The sequence below is a fragment of the Psittacula echo genome, assembly GCF_963264785.1.
Source record: "Psittacula echo genome assembly, chromosome: 9".
Classification (NCBI taxonomy): Eukaryota; Metazoa; Chordata; class Aves; order Psittaciformes; family Psittacidae; genus Psittacula; species Psittacula echo.
In genome coordinates this window covers 22,095,493-22,115,626 of record NC_137745.1, presented here as the reverse complement: position 1 = coordinate 22,115,626, position 20,134 = coordinate 22,095,493, and the positions used below count along the sequence as shown (strand labels likewise).

The following is a 20,134-nucleotide window of genomic DNA, read 5'->3' as shown; positions in this document are numbered from 1 at the left end:
GTAATATATTACCTGCTATTAGCTGTCCACCCTCATCTCCCCTTTTAAAACAGCTCAGATGAGTCTGGTTCATCCACTTCAACTCAGATTAAGGTTACTTGTACACTACTATTATGCCTTATCAAACTATAACCTCTGACCTATTAAGAAGGAAACTTTCAGGACACTCAAGTCATTGCTGCAGGTGTTCTATTGAGTATTTCTATGGGACCAGAAGAAGGAACCCCCCACAGTGCTGTAGCAAAACACCAGAAGCTCAGCAAATGTCCCCACTGGCAAGTGAAAACCTTCAGCAGTACTACTAGGCACCCACAGCAAAACCTCAGTCTCCAAGAGTCAACAAACCTGAACGCCTGCAAGACATTGCTAACACTCTAGCTACATTCTACTGAGCATCCTTCAGCTATGTTGCAGTTAAACACTTCAACATCAGCATTTAGGTTCTCCTGGAATACACAGCAGTGGTATGAAACTGTTCTCAGTTTGGACAGAATTCTGCACCCCAAAAGAGAAGCACATTAGGTTTCTTGAGCAAGTTGCAAGAAGTTGCAAGACAACTTGTTTCTTCGTTTGAAAGACTGCAGCATGCACTGGTCTCCAGAGGTTTTAGTATTGCCTGTGATAGCGTAATTGAAGCACAATAAAATCTCAAGCATGTGATAACAGAGCATGAGGTCAGACACCGTGGAGTGTTCTATGCATTGTTTATTGAACTTCAAATCCCATGGTACATCATAGATTAAATAGTTAAAAACTGTTTGTTCACTATCATACAATGTTCAGAAGAGTCTTTCAAAACATCTCTTTGGACAAAACTAAGCAGCTAAATTCAAGCACAACTCCCCCAGAGCAGAATGCTGGGGGTGGAAGAAAGCTTCAGAGTACAGACTGTACATAACACTACACAAAGCATGACAGCACACCAAGAGCTTGTTCTTTGCTGCAATACATGCTTCAGAGAAATTCTATACAATGATCATTACCATCATGGGCAGGCACCTACTGTATTAGTGGGACAGATAACTCTCAGACCCTGCTCCTCCAAGACTTCATTACTCCATGTAGGAGTGCAGACTTGAAGTTCTGGGTTCTGTCATGTTTTACATTGCAGAGCTGAATCTGGATCTCAGACTAGCAGTACCAGTCTCCTGAGCTTATGCTCTTCAACTCTGACACACAAGATGCCCACAACCGAATTTTTTATCTTTAAAGACATCGTATCACCTGAGGTCAAACAACTACAAATGTAACAGCACTGATGTCTGAGATTACTTCAAACTTTCAGACTGGGTGAAGTGAGAGACTAGTGCTTGAACCGCACTGCTCAACACCGCATCCTCTTTGTGCCATCTTGCCTCAAATGAACAGACAAGTGAAACAAAATGCATCCAAACAAAAGAACTGTTGGCAAGAATCATTCCATTACACATTTGTCCTCTATCTCAGGCATTTGTACAAGACAGTGGAGCCTAGAAGCATTAGCTTTACTTTGTGCAACTTAAGAAATTCCTTCAGGAACAGTTCAGTCATCTGACCAGACGAAGCGATCTCCCAACCTTGCATGGCAGCCATCAATTGTAGCTCACCTCGCAGTAAGGTTCCGAGCTAGAACATCATAAAAGCACAGTAGTGCTGATTCCAAACAAAGTCGGGATTTACAGTTCAACATTTCCCTGCTGTGTTACTGTTTCCATTTGCACCACTATTTGCTGAGGAAGCCTCACAAAGGCACCGCTCCCCGCTGCACTACATACAGTGGTACCGATGCAAGTGTTTGTTCTGCTGCAAAGCAGTTGTATTTGGGCTTCCACAGAACCAAGTGTGCACAACATGAAAACATGTAAAGCAGCAGGTTTAGCCTCAGCAGCCCCTTTGAGTGATGTCTTGTCCTGATGATTTTGTGATATCCATTGTAGTGAACACCTGTAAGGCACCAAAAGAACAGCTTATTTATTGTTGCTCTGTATTATCACCCGCACAGCTATTGGTCTCCTCTTGTAAAGTAACAGCGCCAGATTTCTTAGAACTCTTACAATGGAAAACAAGCTGCAATGCACAATAAACACATTTCCTATCACACATCAGTATCTTGTGGTTACAAGTTAAGCAAACACTACATAAATCTCGAAATACAATGTAGTAATCCTTGTTTTAAATCAAGCTGTGTCCTCCCCCTCTTACCTCTGCACAAGTTGGATGGATACCAATTGTTTCATCAAGCAACTCTTTGGTGAGACCACATTTTATTGCAGCAGCAAAACCCTGGGTGACTTCACCAGCATTAGGCCCAAGAACATGAAATCCTATTACACGATTCTTTAAAGAGAGGTGAAAGCAAAACAGGAGTTAGTACTAGGTAATGATTAACAAAAGCTCTGGTATGTAACCCCCACTACACTAAAAATACATGTTGTAGAAGCAGGTCAATTGCAGGAGTGTTACAAGAAGTGAATTACTCCACATCATTTCCAGTGAGGCTCCAATACAAGAAGAACTTTGAGCCTTTTTGCAGTCTTTGAGAAAGGGTTAGGGGGCTAATAAGAAAAAGTGAGCTTGCTTCCTCCTAGCTTAAAAGCCATGCTATTTCATCGTATCATTCCTTCCCTCCAGAGTAATTTTAAACACCAAAGATCTTCCTTTGTCTGTTCTCCCAGACAGCATTGGCGCTTTTGTGGCTAACAAAGGAAGTTGTTCTTTTTTGCAACAACAAGAACCTACCGATCACTAGAAATTCCTATTTCTCATCGCTTTTCTAGGACCAAGCACGTTTTCCAGGTTTTTATTCACTATACAAAACTCTGCCCTTTGCAAAGGGCACAAAACATGACGTTCAGAAACGTGAAGCAAGACACCAGATAGTAAAGTTATTCAAAACCTACCGGGAAGAAAAACCCTGGCAAATTCGTTCACAAACCTATCCTTAAATAGGAACTCTGGATGAAGTGCCATAATGTATAAAGCTACCACTTGCTCAAACAGCTGTTACACCAAAAACCCCTCAAACCAAAACAATCAGCTCTCTCCAAATTGATTAGACTTCCTAAAACTAATACCTCTGTTACCAGAACCGGCAGAGCTGGCCTCGGGAGGCCAAATAAAAGATTACGTCTTCTGACTGGTCTGAAAGGCAATTTCCAGGCTACACTCAGCACACCCATTCCAGCCTGCTACTTACATTGTCGTGTTTATTGCAGATAATTTTTCCATAACAAGTATTGTTATCTCTGCCTGCTACTGTCCATTCGAGTGGCCAGAACAAACTGTGATAAACCTGGGAGGATGACAAGAAAAAGAGCGTTAGAATTTGGTGAATTCAGATATAATTCTGATTTCTAATGCCTTTACAAATAGGTTAATGTTTAACCCACCAGATTTTCATAACATACACCAGACAAGACAGTAATTTTTGTTCCTACAGCCCAAACAGTTCATTCTCTGAAAGTCAGAGGAATACTTTACTCAAACCACGCACTCCTGATTGAAATACTTATAAGATACTGTGTCTTACAGCTGTTGAGATCTTACTTTCAGAAAGAGAAGTGCTTCACTAATACAGTAACTAGGTATTAATTTTGTAAGTTTAAACCTATTCTTCAAAACAGTTAAAAGTAGAAGCTAAATAATCACGTGTCTGAAAGATGCAAGGAGTCAAACACAAGGCATACGAACAGCTTTAATGAAACTCTTCAAAGAAGTGCAGAAGTCAGAAATTACCATGAAACAGGGAAGTTATGCCTGATACTCTTCTAGGCACAAGAAAAGGTCAAGGAGAAATTAATTCCCAGTTCAAGTACAGCAAACAAGCCGAAAGAAGACAAATGGATCCTGAGTTCGGTACACTTAAGCAGTAAGTCTTTAATTTACAAGCACAAAAAAAGAAAGCCACCCACAGTTTTGCTACCAGAGTTTGGCCTGAAGTCAAATGGTTCTCTGCAGCATGCAATAGCTACGTACAATACTAAAGTTATCAAGTCCAGTCCTGGATTTCTGGGAGTCCAATACCTTGTCAGCCAGATGACAGCACTTCCACAATCACACACCTGTCTAGCTAACCTTCCAATCTTATTTTAACATCATGCCTTGAGCGCACAGCAGCAAGGCCCAAGAAGAACACATGCTCAGGCTACAAGTTAACAAGTGTTTGGTGCTCTCACCTCCAGGTTTTGCTTTCCATATTCTTCTATGGCTTTTTCTTCAGGTAACCCACAGCTGCCATACTCTAAAGGAGTAAACACTGTTGTTGGTACATTGATATAGTCACACTAAAATAAAGAACAAAATTCATATTTAGACTATGCAAGTTCTATACAACATATAACAGGAAGAGTTGGTTGGTTGGGTTTTTTTTACTGAACACTTGCAGTGCCCACAGACAAGTGGACAAATCAGCTTGTGCAATTGCTCTTTGGAGGCAAAAAGCATAGAAATAAGTTGTATTCTTATAGCTTTACCTTTGCGGAACTACCACCATAAAGCCTGCGGGCTAACAGTTTCCCTGCTTGAATGGCAACTGGAGTAAGTTCAAGCTTTCCCTCGAGTATATCTCCAATAGCATAAACATAAGGCACGTTGGTTTGCTCTTCATCATTTACAGGTACTTTCCCATTCCTTTAAAACAAACAGAAAAGAGAACAGAGATCAGTATCAAAACCTTCTTGAGAGCTCAGCAAAACACAAAGGGGAGAAGTTCTACTACTAAGATTTTATACTAACTACAGAGCATGTTTTATTAAATATGCTTCTGCTTTCGTTACTTCAACTGCAAGCTCTTCAGAGCATCAATTACCTCTGACTGACACACGGCAGGAGTCAGTATTCAGTGGGCCAGTTTTGACATGAGCAACAGTGCACATCTGATGACAATGAAGTTACTCAGACATTTGTGGACTTACGATCTTTCTACTTGGTTATTATACAGCTTACAATGTACATTTTCCCCATGGGGGAAAAAAGGCTGCAATATCACTCACATGTTTAAGTTGGCTTAGTAAGCTGCTAGCTGCTGCAACCTGATCTTAATATTTCTCCTGAACAACAGAATCCTGCCTCTTCCTTTGTGCCAGTTCTGCACCAATACCAGGTAGAAACAAGAAACAAGTAAAATCTGTAGGAAGTGAGTAGTTTGCTCCCTCTTTAAGTCTCTAGATTAACTTGCCATAAGCTGAACGTTTCATTTAGCAGAATATTAAACTGTAGTTTCTAAGCAAATATATTAAATCTATTCCTTAATTTCTGTTTGTTAGCCACTGTGCTTAATTAAAAATACTTCTTTATGAAATACGTATAAAAGAAACGGAGTTCAATGGACAACTGTACTCAAATCTGGGAGAGGAAAGATTTTAAGGGTTCACATAACTGCCAGGTATGAGAGTGAGGATCACAGGATGGGAGCACCTCCCGCATGGAGACATGCTCCAGACAGGCTGAGAAAGCTGGGGCTGTTCAGCCTGGAGAAGAGAAGGCTGTGCGGAGACCTCAGAGCAGCTTCCAGTATCTGAAGGGGGCCTGCAAGGATGCTGGGGATGGACTCTTCATCAGGGACTGTAGTGACAGGACAAGGGGTAACGGGTTCAGACTGAAACAGGGGAAGTTTAGATTGGATATAAGGAAGAAATTCTTTACTGTAAGGGTGGTGAGGCACTGGAATGGGTTGCCCAGGGAAGCTGTGAATGCTCCATCCCTGACGGTGCCCAAGGCCAGGTTGGACAGAGCCTTGGGTGGCATGGTTTAGTATGAGGTATCCCTGCACGTGGCAGGGGGACTGGAACTGGATGATCTTAAGGTCCTTTCCAACCCTAACTGTTATATGATTCTATAAAAAAAACCCTAAAAACATAATAAAAGCATAAGGATTGTTAGATATTGGTAAAGTGGTAAAAAAAATCACCACATTCATCGGTTAAGGGAGTTGAGCAATACTCACTTCTCATTGATTTTGACACCAATTGTCTCTAAACCAATATTTCTGGTGCATGCATCACGACCAATGGCTAGCAAAACCTAAAAAAAAAAAAAAAAAAAAAAAAAAGAATAATTAAACACAGTAATTCTATGCAAGAAAATCGTAAGTAGGAGAACATTTCCTTTGGTCTTCTTCTGAAGAATAGTGAAGCAGATTCTTGAAATGACTTTTCCAAATATATTTTGGAAGAGCCACCAACAGTTCAGGGTCCTCTGTGTGCAACTTGTTTCAGAGATGCAACAAACAGAACAAAAGTAGAATTCATAAGAACTAAATCCCAGGTATGTAAAATTTCACCTATTCTGCTGACAGGGCTCAACTGAAGATGAATATATTAATGTATTTGTTTCTGCCAGCTTTATGCAAACAACTTTTCAAGCAAGATTTCCCTTTCATTTTTTCCTGAACAACTTTTAAAAGGATTTTAAGACATCATTGTGTGCTTCTATGCTCAGTTATTGCAAATCCAGAAATGCTTACAGTATTATATTCTTCTTCAAAGATTTCTGGTCCTCCTTCAGTAGACTTTGCTGTCACTTTCAGTCTTCCGGGCATGCCTTCCTCCAGCTGTTCAACCTGTGTAAATATATGTAAGCTTAGAATGGCCTTAAGCAGTAGAGCTCACTTACATTGTCACTTCAAACCCTGACCTACTAATCCATCATTCAGGAGGAAGAAAAGCCTAATCTCATAAAACATTTATTTGTGTACACAACCAAAGCCTTCCCAGACAGCATGTGCATTTGACTGTGCTGTTTAAAGCAGTTTTGCATGGAGACAAGCCACCCAAAGCAAGCACTGACCTGAACAGGTACAAACTTCTTGATGAACTTCACGCCGTGTGTTTCCATGTAAGCACCTACTTTTTCTGCCATTTCTTGGTCAAAGCCCCGAAGGAGTATGGACCGCACCATCACTGTGACATCCATACCTAGACCAGCAAGAAATCCCGCACACTCTAGAGCCACATAGGAAGCACCCACAACTAGAGTTTTGCCAGGGCAGTAAGGCAGGGAGAAGAGGTCATCACTAAAAAGAAAACAAGTGTAAATTACAAGGTTTTTTCAACACAAGCTTGTTTGTCTTTGCAAATACTAGAGCTGAGGAAGTTCAGGCTGTTTTGCCTTTTCATCTCACCTTGTAATACAGTATTCTTTATCTCCAGGGATACCCAGATACTTAGGCCTTTCTCCTGTTGCCAGGACAAAAGTCTCTGCTGTGTGATAAGTTACCTGTCCTTTTCTGTTAGTTGCCTGTTTATAGAAAGACAGTTAAGACAGTCTTTATCATAGGAACAGGTTTTAACATAATGTAAAATATGTAATTCCTCCCTTAAATATTGTGGCTATGTTAAGAATCAAGAACAAACAATTTCAACAAGAACTAATGCATTTAGAGAAGCCAAACAGGTCACTGAAGAACAATAGGTTTCAACCAGAAACTATCAGGCTTTCCTGACATTAGAGCACTTAAAATCATTTACTCTGAATCCCGTCCATTTCAACTATTCATTTACACTGAATGGTTCATAATTTTACTTTCAAGCTATAAAAAGCCACAACAAATTAAGCCCCTCCTGCCTCCCACTTCCAACACAATGCTGGTGACAGAGTAACACAAATAAGTTCTTAGGCTAATGCAGAAATTAAAAGCATCTAGTTACATTATCTCCGAGCGCTGAAGACCCAACCTTAAATGAATTCAAACCAATTTGACCTCTGGACCCGCATGATCTCGGGAAATTTCATTTTGCCAATGCATCTCAAAAGTAGGACCTTCATTCTTGCTCTTTAATTACTTTCCAACACAGACAAAGGGAAATTTCCCATTGAGTCACCAAGTAATTCAGGTTGGAAGGGATCTCAGGAGGTCATTCAGTCCAACCTCCTGCTCAAAGTCTTCCTGTTCTACTTCATTTATAGTTTATATTTATTATACTTCTATTTATAGTTTGTATTAAGTGTCCTTAGTTGGACACTTATGCAGATGACCTGCATGCTTGGACACTAGAACAGCTGGTAGATGAGGCAAGTTGAGCATACTGCCGTCTTTTCAGTGCTGGTCACTTGGTTTGAAACACACATCATTCAGCCTTCATAAACTCATTTTGAAAACAATTACACCCACTGAACCAGTTGCCTTCAATATGCTCTTCTTCTAAGTTAACCTTGCTACAACCTTGCCAGCACATGTTTTGTCTTGCAAAACTGGCAATTGAATTCTTACGCTGATCCAGTATAAGGTTCCAGCAGCGCCCTTATGCAAGTGCTTAATCTGAATTCCATTTCAGATTTTATGCTGTAGTATGAAGATTTCCCAAGTGGCAAAATCATACAGCTAAATCTTCCCCACTTGTTCTATCCCTACCGGCTCTTGTCAAACGTTCCTCTCCAGGTTACTCTTATGTAACAGTTACTAGGTTTGCAAACACTGTGGCAGGTACTAAAGTACAATACTTTGAATCAGTAACTTATTTCACAAATGAGTCTTTAACTTCAGCTGACTAAAGCTGGCAATGTCACAATGAGACCTTTTATTTGTTGGGTTTTACAAGGCATTTTAGAAAACGAGTTTTCCCTCCCAACTAAGTGCTTTAAACACAGCACATACCTTAATTTTGTGTGGTTCAACGAATTCTCCATATGAATTGAGGTATGTCACAGACTTCTCTCTTAAGGACACTCGATAGCCCCAGTTTAAAGAACCAATGTAGTTTTGTATTGCTTCTACCATGGTCTCCCAGTTGTGTTTAACTGAAACAAGACAGTAATTTTGTATTTAAGGAAATCAAAGTGCAATGAATCCTTAAGGAAAAACTGAAGTCTTGTTCATCGCACATCATGCTAAAAATATATTATCAGCAGTAATGACGATACACACTAAATTCTTGTCCCATTATGCTAATATTTACCCGACGTGTCATTACCTGAAATAAGCCTATTCTAGAAGTTTTCAGGTAATACAGGGTGCAAAACACATTCAACCTTGCAACCCTTGAGGTTTCTATGGCTCAAGAATGAGGATGCCTTCCAATACACTTAACTACTAAACTCTGCCTCTGGTTTACCAAATCCAAAGTACAAGAATGAACTGAAGCTGAAAGTCTCATCTGTACACCGTCTTGATCTGCCCTCTGTGTCCTTACTAACCTTGTTCTTCATACTGCCATCCATATTTCCTTGAATCTTGGAGTGCCTGACCCATAAGTGCTGCTTGATGCATTAGCTTCTTTGGAATGCAACCTACATTTACACATGTGCCACCAAGACCTAAGATGGAAAGAACCATGTTATTACCTGTATGAACACAATATTTATGTTCTTCCTATCACGTGCTTTGTATAATCAGCCATCAGTGATTATCAGCTGGTGATGTCTGGTACAGCCACGCAAGTAATATGAAATCTCTGTTGTAAGAGACATTTTAAAATACAATGAACACACAAAGCTTACAAGCTTGATTCAGTTTAAAAGATGACTTGACTCATTGAACCAAGAAGAGTACAGTGTGCTGGCTTAAACATAGACCAGGACACTTACTCCCACGTGCTTCAGATTATTGTCAGATTAGCAAGTAAGCAAAGCAAAAAAAACCCCTAGAGTTCAGTATCATCTATTATGTGGCATTTCAAACATGTATTCCTTTGAAATCTTAGCTATGAAAGGGCATTTATTCCTAGACTCGATAAAACTTGATCAATAAAGTTCCTTTACTCATCCTCAACTGCCAATAGTATTGACAAGGTCAAAGAGCAACTGTCTTCAACTACGTAAGGGTGAGAAATGCATAGCCATATAGTTATACTGTTCTAGAGGTAAGCTGGATCAGTTGTCCATGAAACAGATTAACTAAAAGGCAACCCTCCCTCACCTCAAACATGAGAATGTGAAGATGTATGCGATATCCAGACCCAATTTAACAGTTAACAGAACTAGAAGAACATCTGAGTGTTAGCACAAACCAGAAATAACAGTCCAGAAAAGCAGGCGTGCAACGAACATAGCTCCTTTGTTGTCTGTGTTCCAGAATTACAGGGAGTCAGCCACAATTTCTAATACCAATTTATAATATCTAACAACTCAGTATGTATCACTGGCACTCCAACACCGTAAAATACAAGTTCACAGAAGCTTACCCCATGAGGTTCCGAGAGGCGTTGGAACAACATAATCTAAAACCAGTACTTTCTTTCCAAAACCAGCAGCTTCCTATAAAAGACAGACACAAGTCAGCATTCCTGAACCAAGCAAGCCTCTCTGCTCCTTTATGGTCACAATATCTGTAGCACTAATGGAAGGCTCCTTTGCTAGTTAGTCTCATTATCATCTGTGGCTCTCCTACCTCCTTCACTAGATAAAAACTGAAATCCCTCAAACTATTAGCTTCTTTCAAACTTTGAATGGATGCTTTTGTTCAATGCAGCACCCATATCATCATACAAATGCTGTGATCTGAAGAGGGCATGAGATTTATCAGCAATCCTCTCTATGTCACTCAAATACTTCAGCTATTAGCTCTCCTTTTCTCTCAGGAGGGCAGGACTGACTTGGCATGCTCATGAATGAAAAGAAGTTATATTAATAAACTGGAGACAGGTCAATGGAGGCCCACCAAGATGCACAGGGGACTGAAGCACATGCTCCATGAGAAGGATGATGGATCTTGACACATGCAGCCTACAGAAAAGGTGGGTTTGGAGAGAGCGCTGCAGCAATTTTTAATACCCATGAGAAGGGCATTAAGATGACCGCACTAGGCTGTACTGCAATCGCCAAGGCTGTCAATAACAACATCACTATGCCCAAACCATAAACTGATGGTTAACATACATGGCTGAGAGGTGTGAGAGTGTGTTCAAATCCTTCAGGTAGAAAACCTATTCCACACCTTAGGTCCTGAGGTACTCTGAACAACAGCTAGTTGTGCAAGAGGTACACAATCTCTTTATAAAGAGAACTAAAAAGTGAAGCAGTTCCTTGAGAGAAGAGTTGAAAGCAATTCAGTTTCGATAACTGATGATCCTGAATCCTAACCAGTCAAAAGTACTTCAAGAGTAGCCTTTAGTTTTTCAGATTACCATTTGGAAGCAGAAAGTGCCTGTGTACTACACATGAAGAGGAAATACTTAAAAACTCTTGGTTCCGCCCTTAGCCAGGAACCTAAAGCCTATTATTAGGATCGAGACCTGAATAGACACTGGCTAGAAACTGGTCCACACAGACCATGATCTCCTGAGTGAGCACATTAATAACAAGTTGAATGGTAATAGCCATCAAAATACAGACTGTTTCATACTACTGTGATTAACAGAGACTGTTGAAGAAGTTTCATATACAACCTGTTCTTTAATGCAATTTTCATGTCACACCTTGGAACACGCAAGTCCACCTGAGCCACCACCGATAATAATGAGGTCATAATCATAGGGTTCTGCATCTTTCCTATCCCCAAGAAGTTTCTGCAGGGATCCATCCTGGTAAGCCTGGGAGTAAAAATCAAATCACTACACATACTTGTGAGCAAACAAAACCTGACATTCCCTTCTCTGACCCAGATCACCCAGCCTGATGTGTCCCACAAAATGTAATCATGATCAAATAGTAAATTCATTCTGTAGTCTTGTCTACTTTCCAGTTGATTTTAAAGTTACCTGATACGTTGCGTCACAGCCACCTATGTGAGTTCCATTCACAAATACATTAGGCACTGTCCTCTGGTTAGTTAGTTCTACTAACACTTGCTGAATGCTGGGTCCATCAGCTAAGAATAAGAGAAAGGGGTACATTATAGAACAATTTGCAAGAAGGGAACTTTTAAAACAACCTGAAGTATTAAAGATTTGGACTGCAATATACTGTAGGCCTGCCAAGAAAACAACTCTTATAAGCATCACATGTGTAGACTTCCTGAACATAAGCAAGTCTTCACAAACTGTTTCTCAAAAAAGCATGCTTAAATACCAAGGATGTTTGTGTGCTTCAAGCTATAATTCTACAGAATGGAGTAAAGGTGAAGTGACAAAGTTTAGCTCTTATCTTTCCTGGAGTCTTATCAGCCTCTTCCTGGCAGTGTCACATTCAGCACTACACAAACACTCTTTTCCAGGTATCATAACAGCTTTTCTTTCATGACAGTTGTCCGGTTGGGGGGAGCATGTGCTGTGTAAGTGCATGCAGTTTCATCCAGCAGCTTTGTATTATGAGACTATGGGAATAGGAAGAATGAACATGCTCTCCTACTTACCCTAAATCCACCTTCAGGCTTTTTCTATCCATCACACTGTGTTAAACCTTCCACTTTTAAGGTTATCATTGTCTGACCTGTCACCTGAATCATCTATCAGCACCTGCAACCAGGCTCAATTTGGATCTCTCAGCAATAAATGTAGGAATAAGAGTTTACAGTAATCACTCTAAAATCTTTTTACTCTGAGACTGTATCTACTCATTATCAGAAATCCGAGCAATTATAAGGGAAATACATTATTGAGGAATTCCAGGAAAAAATATTGTACATTGCACTTGGCATATCTTGGGCTATAATCAGTTCACAGTATTACAACTTTCAGTAAAAAGAGATGCTATGGTTCAATAAATAAGCGCACTTCCCAAACACTGCTTAGGCACAAACACATACAAAAAAGTATAAGCACTTTAAGAAAGCATCAGACATTAAGTTTTGTACAGGAAAAAAATCAATATTACACATTCGGCAGTTTACCTACAGTACAGACATGAGTTTACTTGTTCATAAAACCACATTAAAAGCTACATGCATTAAGTACATTACGCATAAGAAGCTACACATGTACTAAAACTAAAGCAGCCTGGGCTTTAAAAACAACACCACAACCTCAAACTAGCAGCAGTCAAGGCCCTGGAATTTACCCTTCCCTGCAGTGACTCAGCAACTTTCCCTAGGAAGGTCACTCCTATACCAAGTCAAACATTAACAACTCATTTAAGGCACCACAAAAGAACATGAGACAGAATGAAAAATACCACAGGCTTTTTCCCAAAAGACAAAGCTTCTCAGAGGGAAATCAGACCTCACAACCTCTATCAGCTGATGACTTGTACACAAAGAGTCAAAACCTTCAGTTATATTAGAAAACACATCCTATATTAAAAATCCATTGAAGCCTAATTGCTTTTATAGCCCCATATATTAGAATTTATTTTAATTGTTTTACATATCCTCCAATTAGTTCAAGGCAGCTTTAGGGAGTCATGCATCCATTTTTTGTTACATTAAGCAGCACGTGATAGATTTTCTTTCTTCTACTTACCAGTTACATCAAGCTCCAAAGCATAGTACTCCACACACAGGGAACGGAAGAGTTCTTTCACCTACAACAGAAACAGACACAGTGCCAGTGCAGTGTTTTCACAAGACGTGATACACAGCTGAGAGTAAAACTTCATGAATGGACATCGAATCATAGAATGGTTTGGGTTGGAAGGAACATTAAAGCCCACCCAGTTCCAAACCCCTGCCATGGACAGGGACACCTTCCACTAGACCAGGTTGCTCAAAGGCCCTCAGATCACAGCAACTTTCCAGTACAAGTTTCATTACTTTTAATTTACTTCCTGCATACAATTTGCTTAGCTGCAGAATAACTGCCATATGGAAAAAACGTCAAGAGGAGAGATAAAGTAATAGCCAGATTCATTGACAGTAATAAGGAAGAAAAAAGGGAGTAGAGGATAAGATGTAATACAAAACAGTGTCAAGTAAATGCAAAAAAAAAAAAAAGCCAAAACTCAGTGTCTGAGAACAGTTTTAGTACAAGCAGGGAACAACTACTGCAAGGAGTCAATGAGTTGTGTTTAACATAGAAAAGAGGGGAATTAAACAGCTGTGTTTAAATAAATAATTGACTACCTCAAGGAAGAAGAGTAGCAGCGGTGGATGGAGTTAAGAACTAATGGTCTCTAACTCCATCAAAAGATTAGACTTCAGGAGTTTTTCCTAAGAGCAAGACACTGGAATGTATTACCTAGGTAAATGACAATCTTCATCAGTGGCTGGCTTCAAAGTGCACATCAGAAGTGTTTGAATCACAGGGGACAAGACTAAATCATCTCTTGCAGTTGTTTTCCAGCTCTGATTTTTGGCTTGCTGTTTAACCTCATCTCTCTCAGTGTCCAGGTTCAGAAACGAGTGATTCTAACTTGTTTGCCATTGTTTTACTAAATCACGTCATATCTCGCTTATGAGAATGTTCAAAGTTAATATCAGAATGTAACAGTTACGGTTTTTAACCTTTTGAATAGCTCCTTTTCTCCATTAAGCAGAAGCAGCATTTTGAAGATGCTCGTCATTAAAAGGCTGCTTTTTTCCTGCATTGCCATGAATAAACGCAGACACAGCATCCCTAGAATGTGTCCTAGAAACCTATTTTATGCATTCAGAAGTGAGCAATAAATAACTCTATATAGAAGTTAGTCTGAAAGAAAAAAACCTCAACATCCTAAATGACAACTTGGTTGAGATTTACTGCCCCCACCTCCCCAGCAGAGTCCTGGTGTTTCTCTAACATCAGTTCTGGATGGATAGAGTATGCCATTACCAGATTTAAATAAGGAAGCCTTTTAGAACTGAGATTTTTATAGTAACATTATCTGTTAAACTGGCAGTATTGAAATTGTGAACTGTCCTTCCAGATGGACAATGCCATACCTCATGGCACAGGATTTAGGATTACATATGGAAGTATTTACTCCTTTGAAATATAATTTGCAGACTTAACCATGCAAATAGATATTGTAAAGCAATGTGTAAAGAAAATACCTGCTTTAAGCATAACTATCTGGATGTGAAAACAGCTCTAGCAAGAAGCACTAACTGTCTGTGTGATGGATCCACTTGCCAGCAGGAGTCTGAACAATGAAGCACACTAAGTTGCTGCCAATTCAGAATAAATCTTTTACAACCAGCTTCGTGATGAACCTCACATTTATTGACAGCACTTCACTAAGAAAGAGTAAGTTGAGTCACATCTAATAAACTTAAAGATGTCAAACACATGATGAATAAAACGTTTTTAATGTGAGCTACTTTGCCCAAAGGCTGAGTATTCCAGTGCTTTCTGCTGGAGTTTCAGCTTTATGCAGACATACTGTTTGTATTCTCTGCCAGCCATGTTGTAAGTTTCTTACCACACCATATATCAACCATAATATAAGAAAAAATAAGCTCTGCATTAGTTCTAATCCAGCTCCCTGCTCAAAGCAGGGCCAAACATGAAGGTCAATCATGCTGCTCAAGCACTGTCCCCTCCAATTCTGAGTATTTACAAGGACAGAGATACAACAGCTTTTCTAGGCTGTTCCAACATTTGGCCACCCTCACTGTAAAGAATTAGGATGTCAGCACCCTAATTAGAAGTATCTATTGCACTTTATGCTTATGAATAGATCATGCTCATGTTGTGCTAATGAAAAGTAACAAGTATATGAGCAGTTACGAAATCTTCAATACAGGCAATAGATAACAGATTAGTTCAGTTTGGAAAACAAAATTATTAAGAGGAGTAGAAAGATAACATCCACTATATATATACTAGATATAGACACACACACTATATATATATTAGATATATAGTAATATCTAGATAATGTGAACAGGAAAAGAATTCTGGGAAATACTCCAAACAGCAACAACTGCACTTACCAGAAAACAATTTTGAAATGAAGAGGAAATAAACCTCCACACAATATACAAACTGGAGAACTTGCTGCCAGCTGCCAGTGTCAAAGCCAAAATTAAAAGGAGATCAAAAAAGATGAGACTAGTGATGAGACTAGTGCAAGAAAGATCCACTGAAACCTTTTAACTCAAGAGTAATTACAAACGCATGTCAAGGAATTCCTGAGCCTCACAGTGCTGTAAACTTCAGGAAGACACTAGGAAATTTCCTTCCTTATACCCCAATCCCAAAAATGGAATTTCTCTAGGAAGTGTCTGAAACAGGATACCAGGTTGCACGGTCACTGATACAGCCACTTGCTTCCCTTCTGACCAATGCAACAGCCTCTTTACCTACTAAACCCTTCCAGTTTTCACAAAAAGAGACTAGAAAACCTTGCCCGTATTAAACAGAAGATAATTTCTCTGAAAACGAGAGTTTGGTCTAACACATTAGAAAATTCTTCCTGGAGATGCTTTCTGCAACTAGGGTTGCCAAGCAGGTTCAAAATATGCTTCATATAGTAAAGCAATAATGGCATGTCCTAGGTCTGCTGTTTCACCCCTCAGCTAACATTCTATAATAGCTACAGCTGAACTGACCAGAAACCCCCGTGGATCAAGAACAAAAGCAGTGACAGCATAACATATAACTAGAATAACCTGCAACTTCTATGCAGCCACAGTTGTTGCTCTTAAAATAATTCCAATGTATCACAGTGCTCAGATTTGGCAATTCTTCATGCTAAACCCCTGCGTTTTATTTATGCATTTCTATCTTTTTTTAATATTAAATCTTTTTAGGGTGGTAAGAAACTAAAGAACAGTCAAGTTAAGTTATGAGAAGGAAGTTATTCTAACACCACCCCCCTCCACTGCTGCCTGGCTAATGCAAATGAACAATAAATTTCATTTGCAGAAACAGGACTGCACAATTGCCTGGCCATGCTACCAGCTAAACTGAACAGAATCAACTGCTTCATTCATTCAGAGAATTTATTTGCAGTGCTGTTCTGAAGGAAAGCATAATCTTTATTTTCTTCCAGTGTGTCTACCTCCATTTGAAATAAAGAATTCCTCCCACATCCCAAATTAGGTCATTTTAAAGCATGAGTGTTCTCTGCAGAAGTGCTAAACATCATCAGTTTTTCAATTAATCCTACCAAAAGCACATTGCTAACAACCATCCATGTTAAAAGGCACGAGCAGTGCACACTACTCATATCCATCTGTCTTTAAGAACTCAAAACTGTGTGATTACAGGCTAAGTACCCAAGCTGTAACTACATTTTCAAATTATATCTACTTCATTAATTCTACAGAATAGATCAGCGAGCAAGAATGTTGCATTCACAGAATCACAGGATGGTTGAGGGAAGGGACCACCACAGGTCACCTAGTCCAATCTCCCTGCTCACTCAGAGCACATGACTCAGGATTGTCTCCAGATGGCTCTTGATTACCTCCAGGGAAGGAGATTCCACAACTTCTCCAGGCACCTATTCCAATGCTCAGTTATGCTCACATTAAAGTTCTTCCTTATGTTCAGGTAGAGATTCCTGTGTTTTAGTTAATGTCCACTGCCTCTTGTCCTATCCCCTGGCCAAGTGGTTTGCTGAAGTCCAGGAAGGCAAGAAGCACTGTTCTTCCCTCATCTATCCAGGCAGCTGTGCCACTGGAGAAGGCAATCAGGTTGGGTATGCATGATTTCCCTTTGCTGAATCCATGCTGACTACTTCTGATCATCTTGTCTTCCACATGCTTAGAGATGGCCTCAGGATAAGCCATTCTATCACCCTTCCAGGGACTGAGGTGAGGCTGACTGGCCTGAAGTAGTTCCCAGAGTCCTCCTTGTTGCCTTTATTGAAAACTGGGGTGACATTTGCTTTCTTCCAGTCCTCAGGCACCTCTCCTGATTGCCATGACAATCACCATTACCCACTGTTCCCCATTCCTGTCGCTATTTTTTAAGTCTGTGGTGGGAGGGGTGGTTAATACTTACACTGTTGCAGATATTTCTCTGATGTATCACTTGATGTCCAAGGTGCGGCTTCCTTTCATAAGCTTTTTTCTTCCCATTCTCCCTCTGCAATATATACCTCTTCTACATGTTTTCTTCATTATATTACCTTTCTCTTCTGTTCCAAACATGGAAGTAGGCCAAGAAAATCTACCTACAAGAACAATCAGCTCTTCTTCCTCCCCCTCATTTATCACCTCTTCCTTTATACAGATTCATATAGCGTCTTTCAACTCTATAAATGGATGTGAGAGGGGGCCCTCCTACTCACAATATTCATTCTTTCCCTTTCTGAGACAACAGAGATAACATTCCTCATATCCGATTGTTCCCCTGAAGCAAGCAATCCCGCCTAATGGAGAAGCTCTGAACAAAATACAGGAAGGAACATGAATCTGGAATTTAATTATCAGGCTACAATCAAGTCTGTATTTCCCTTAAGCTCCTTGTGTTAGCCTAGCCCCCACTGCAATACCAGAGACAGATGAAGAAAAACACTGCAAGTTTTAAGACATTACTATGCCATTGTATGATCTCAAAAACACTGGACTGAGTGTCATGCATATCGACACTTGAGCAATCATGACCCCTAAAAGCACACAGAGCGATATAGACTGACACAACTAAGTATTTCTCAATGAAGAGCACAGAAGTCCTCAACAGAAGGATCTCTCCTCAACAAGAAGCATCATTTTTGCCAACTGGACTAGACTTATGCAAGTCTCCAACCGTTCATTTGCTAAAATCTTCCAACTAAGTTGGTAAGTAAGTAGGAGGATCTGAGCTGCCTACAATGCTATACTATCTTTCTGCCAAAACAGTCTTGGAGAGAAAGGCACTGATTGGTTTTGCCTACCCTCTCATACACAGAAGCTTCCCCTCCCAAAACCTCATTTAAATTGCAAGTGAGAGAAGATACAGTCATCTAAATTTTCTACAAGAAGGTCATAATAGAGCTACTGGAGCTCAACCCAACTTACACATGGGAGTGCAACTTCTGGGTGTTTTCCTGGTTGTCATTTCCATTGAGGAACATCAAGACTCAGTCCTTTGTTTTTCCACCACAGCCACATCACATGTGGCATTATGAGGTTTAACTTCACATTTCATAACATGCTCTTTGCAAACATCCAAGAATCGCAATACCTACAAACACCCAGGTGCTGGATAGGTTGTGACTATAGTGCGTTGGTACTTTAATATTCTAATGAAGATGCTAGTTTTCTTTAATGACTCTGGCTCACTGGTTACAGCTACCCTGTCATACTGCTGCATAACCAAGGGTAGAAAGACGCTTTTCTTTAAATATCACAAGTAATCAATAACGTTTGCTTGGGTTTTTTAAACACACATTATGGTTGGCATTTAGAACTTACAATCTTGCTACAGACCGTAGTTTCCATCTAACTTAAAGAGCAGAAACTGAATTAGTCCCTCCCTAGGGACACAACTTTATCCAAGTTAAACACAAACGCAGGGCTCAAAACTTTCAGTGAGGAAGCAACACAACCAGCACTATGACCGTCAAATAACAGATACAAAAGCTGCCAAGCTGGGAACAAGCACATTGTGCGGAGCCTCCCACACATGCATCTCCCCCTTCACTCACGGCACAACGGGAAAGAGCCACCAGTTCTTTTCCTCTTCTAAACGGCCCCAGTTAGGCTCTTTTCAAGACTGAAACGGGAGCTCCCAAGGGGTTAGGATCTAATGCCTAACTAGGACAGACAAAGCGCTATTTCTGTGCTCTGCAAACGCCAAGGATTAGCATCCCCTCAGCGCTGCTCCCCATCGCTCCCCTCGCCGGGGCGGGCCGTTAGGCTGCGAGCGAGCGCCTCAGGGCACATGTCTCCCGCCTCGCCCGGGGGCCGCGCCAGGCCTGGCGCCCTCCTCACGGCGGGACAAGGAAAGCGGCTCCAAGAGCCCCCCCGACCCGGTGTGGCCCATTCCAAGAAGCGGACCCGCCCGCCGCGGTGCCTCCCGCCGCCGCCTCACCTTATTGCAGTAGGGACAGTAGCTCTTGCTGAAGACGACGACGCGGTGGGAGGCGATAATGGTCCGCACTCGGAGCTTCAGGCCATCCCAGTCCGGGAGCTGGGTCTGTCCCGGCGGCGGCATGGCGGGGTCGGCTGCGGAGGCGGGAAGCGACACGACCCAACCACCCCGCAACACCCACCCAACACCCGCACCGACCCCTTCCGGAGCGGGGAAGGTGACGAACAGGACCGGCCTATCCGCAGGGAGGCGGGGGCACACTGCCAAGAGGCGCTTCCAGCCCTGCCTTTTAGCCGTACGCAGAGTGACTCATTGTAAAACAATAAAAAGTGCTTTTTTTTTTATCAGAGGCAGGAGCGTCGCTACTCACCTAAAGGAGGTGGAAAGAAGAGTAAACTTTCACTTTTTTAAAGCCACTCCTCCCCTCTGAGAGGCGGGGTGGAATAACCCAAGAGGAGGTAGAG

The 20,134-nt window shown here is 40.9% G+C and overlaps 1 protein-coding gene across 2 annotated transcripts; it reads right to left on the bottom strand.

The window, feature by feature from the left end:
• Positions 1-711: 711 nt before the first annotated feature.
• TXNRD3 (thioredoxin reductase 3) lies at positions 712-19,848 on the bottom strand. Of its 2 annotated transcripts, XM_080625763.1 has the most exons (16): positions 19,671-19,848; positions 13,251-13,311; positions 11,613-11,722; positions 11,331-11,444; positions 10,098-10,170; positions 9,112-9,231; positions 8,573-8,715; positions 7,100-7,215; positions 6,766-6,991; positions 6,443-6,538; positions 5,924-6,000; positions 4,452-4,608; positions 4,155-4,262; positions 3,176-3,271; positions 2,182-2,316; positions 712-1,923 (listed from the first exon to the last, which is right to left on the bottom strand). In XM_080625763.1, the coding sequence occupies exons 1-16, from the start codon at positions 19,791-19,793 to the stop codon at positions 1,861-1,863; spliced, it is 1,818 nt and encodes a 605-aa protein (XP_080481889.1). In that variant the 5' UTR covers positions 19,794-19,848; the 3' UTR covers positions 712-1,860. The 2 variants fall into 2 exon arrangements, with proteins under 2 accessions (XP_080481889.1, XP_080481890.1); XM_080625764.1 differs by lacking the exons at positions 712-1,923; positions 2,182-2,316 and having other exon boundaries at positions 3,179-3,271; positions 4,155-4,219.
• Between the last annotated feature and the right edge of the window lie 286 nt (positions 19,849-20,134).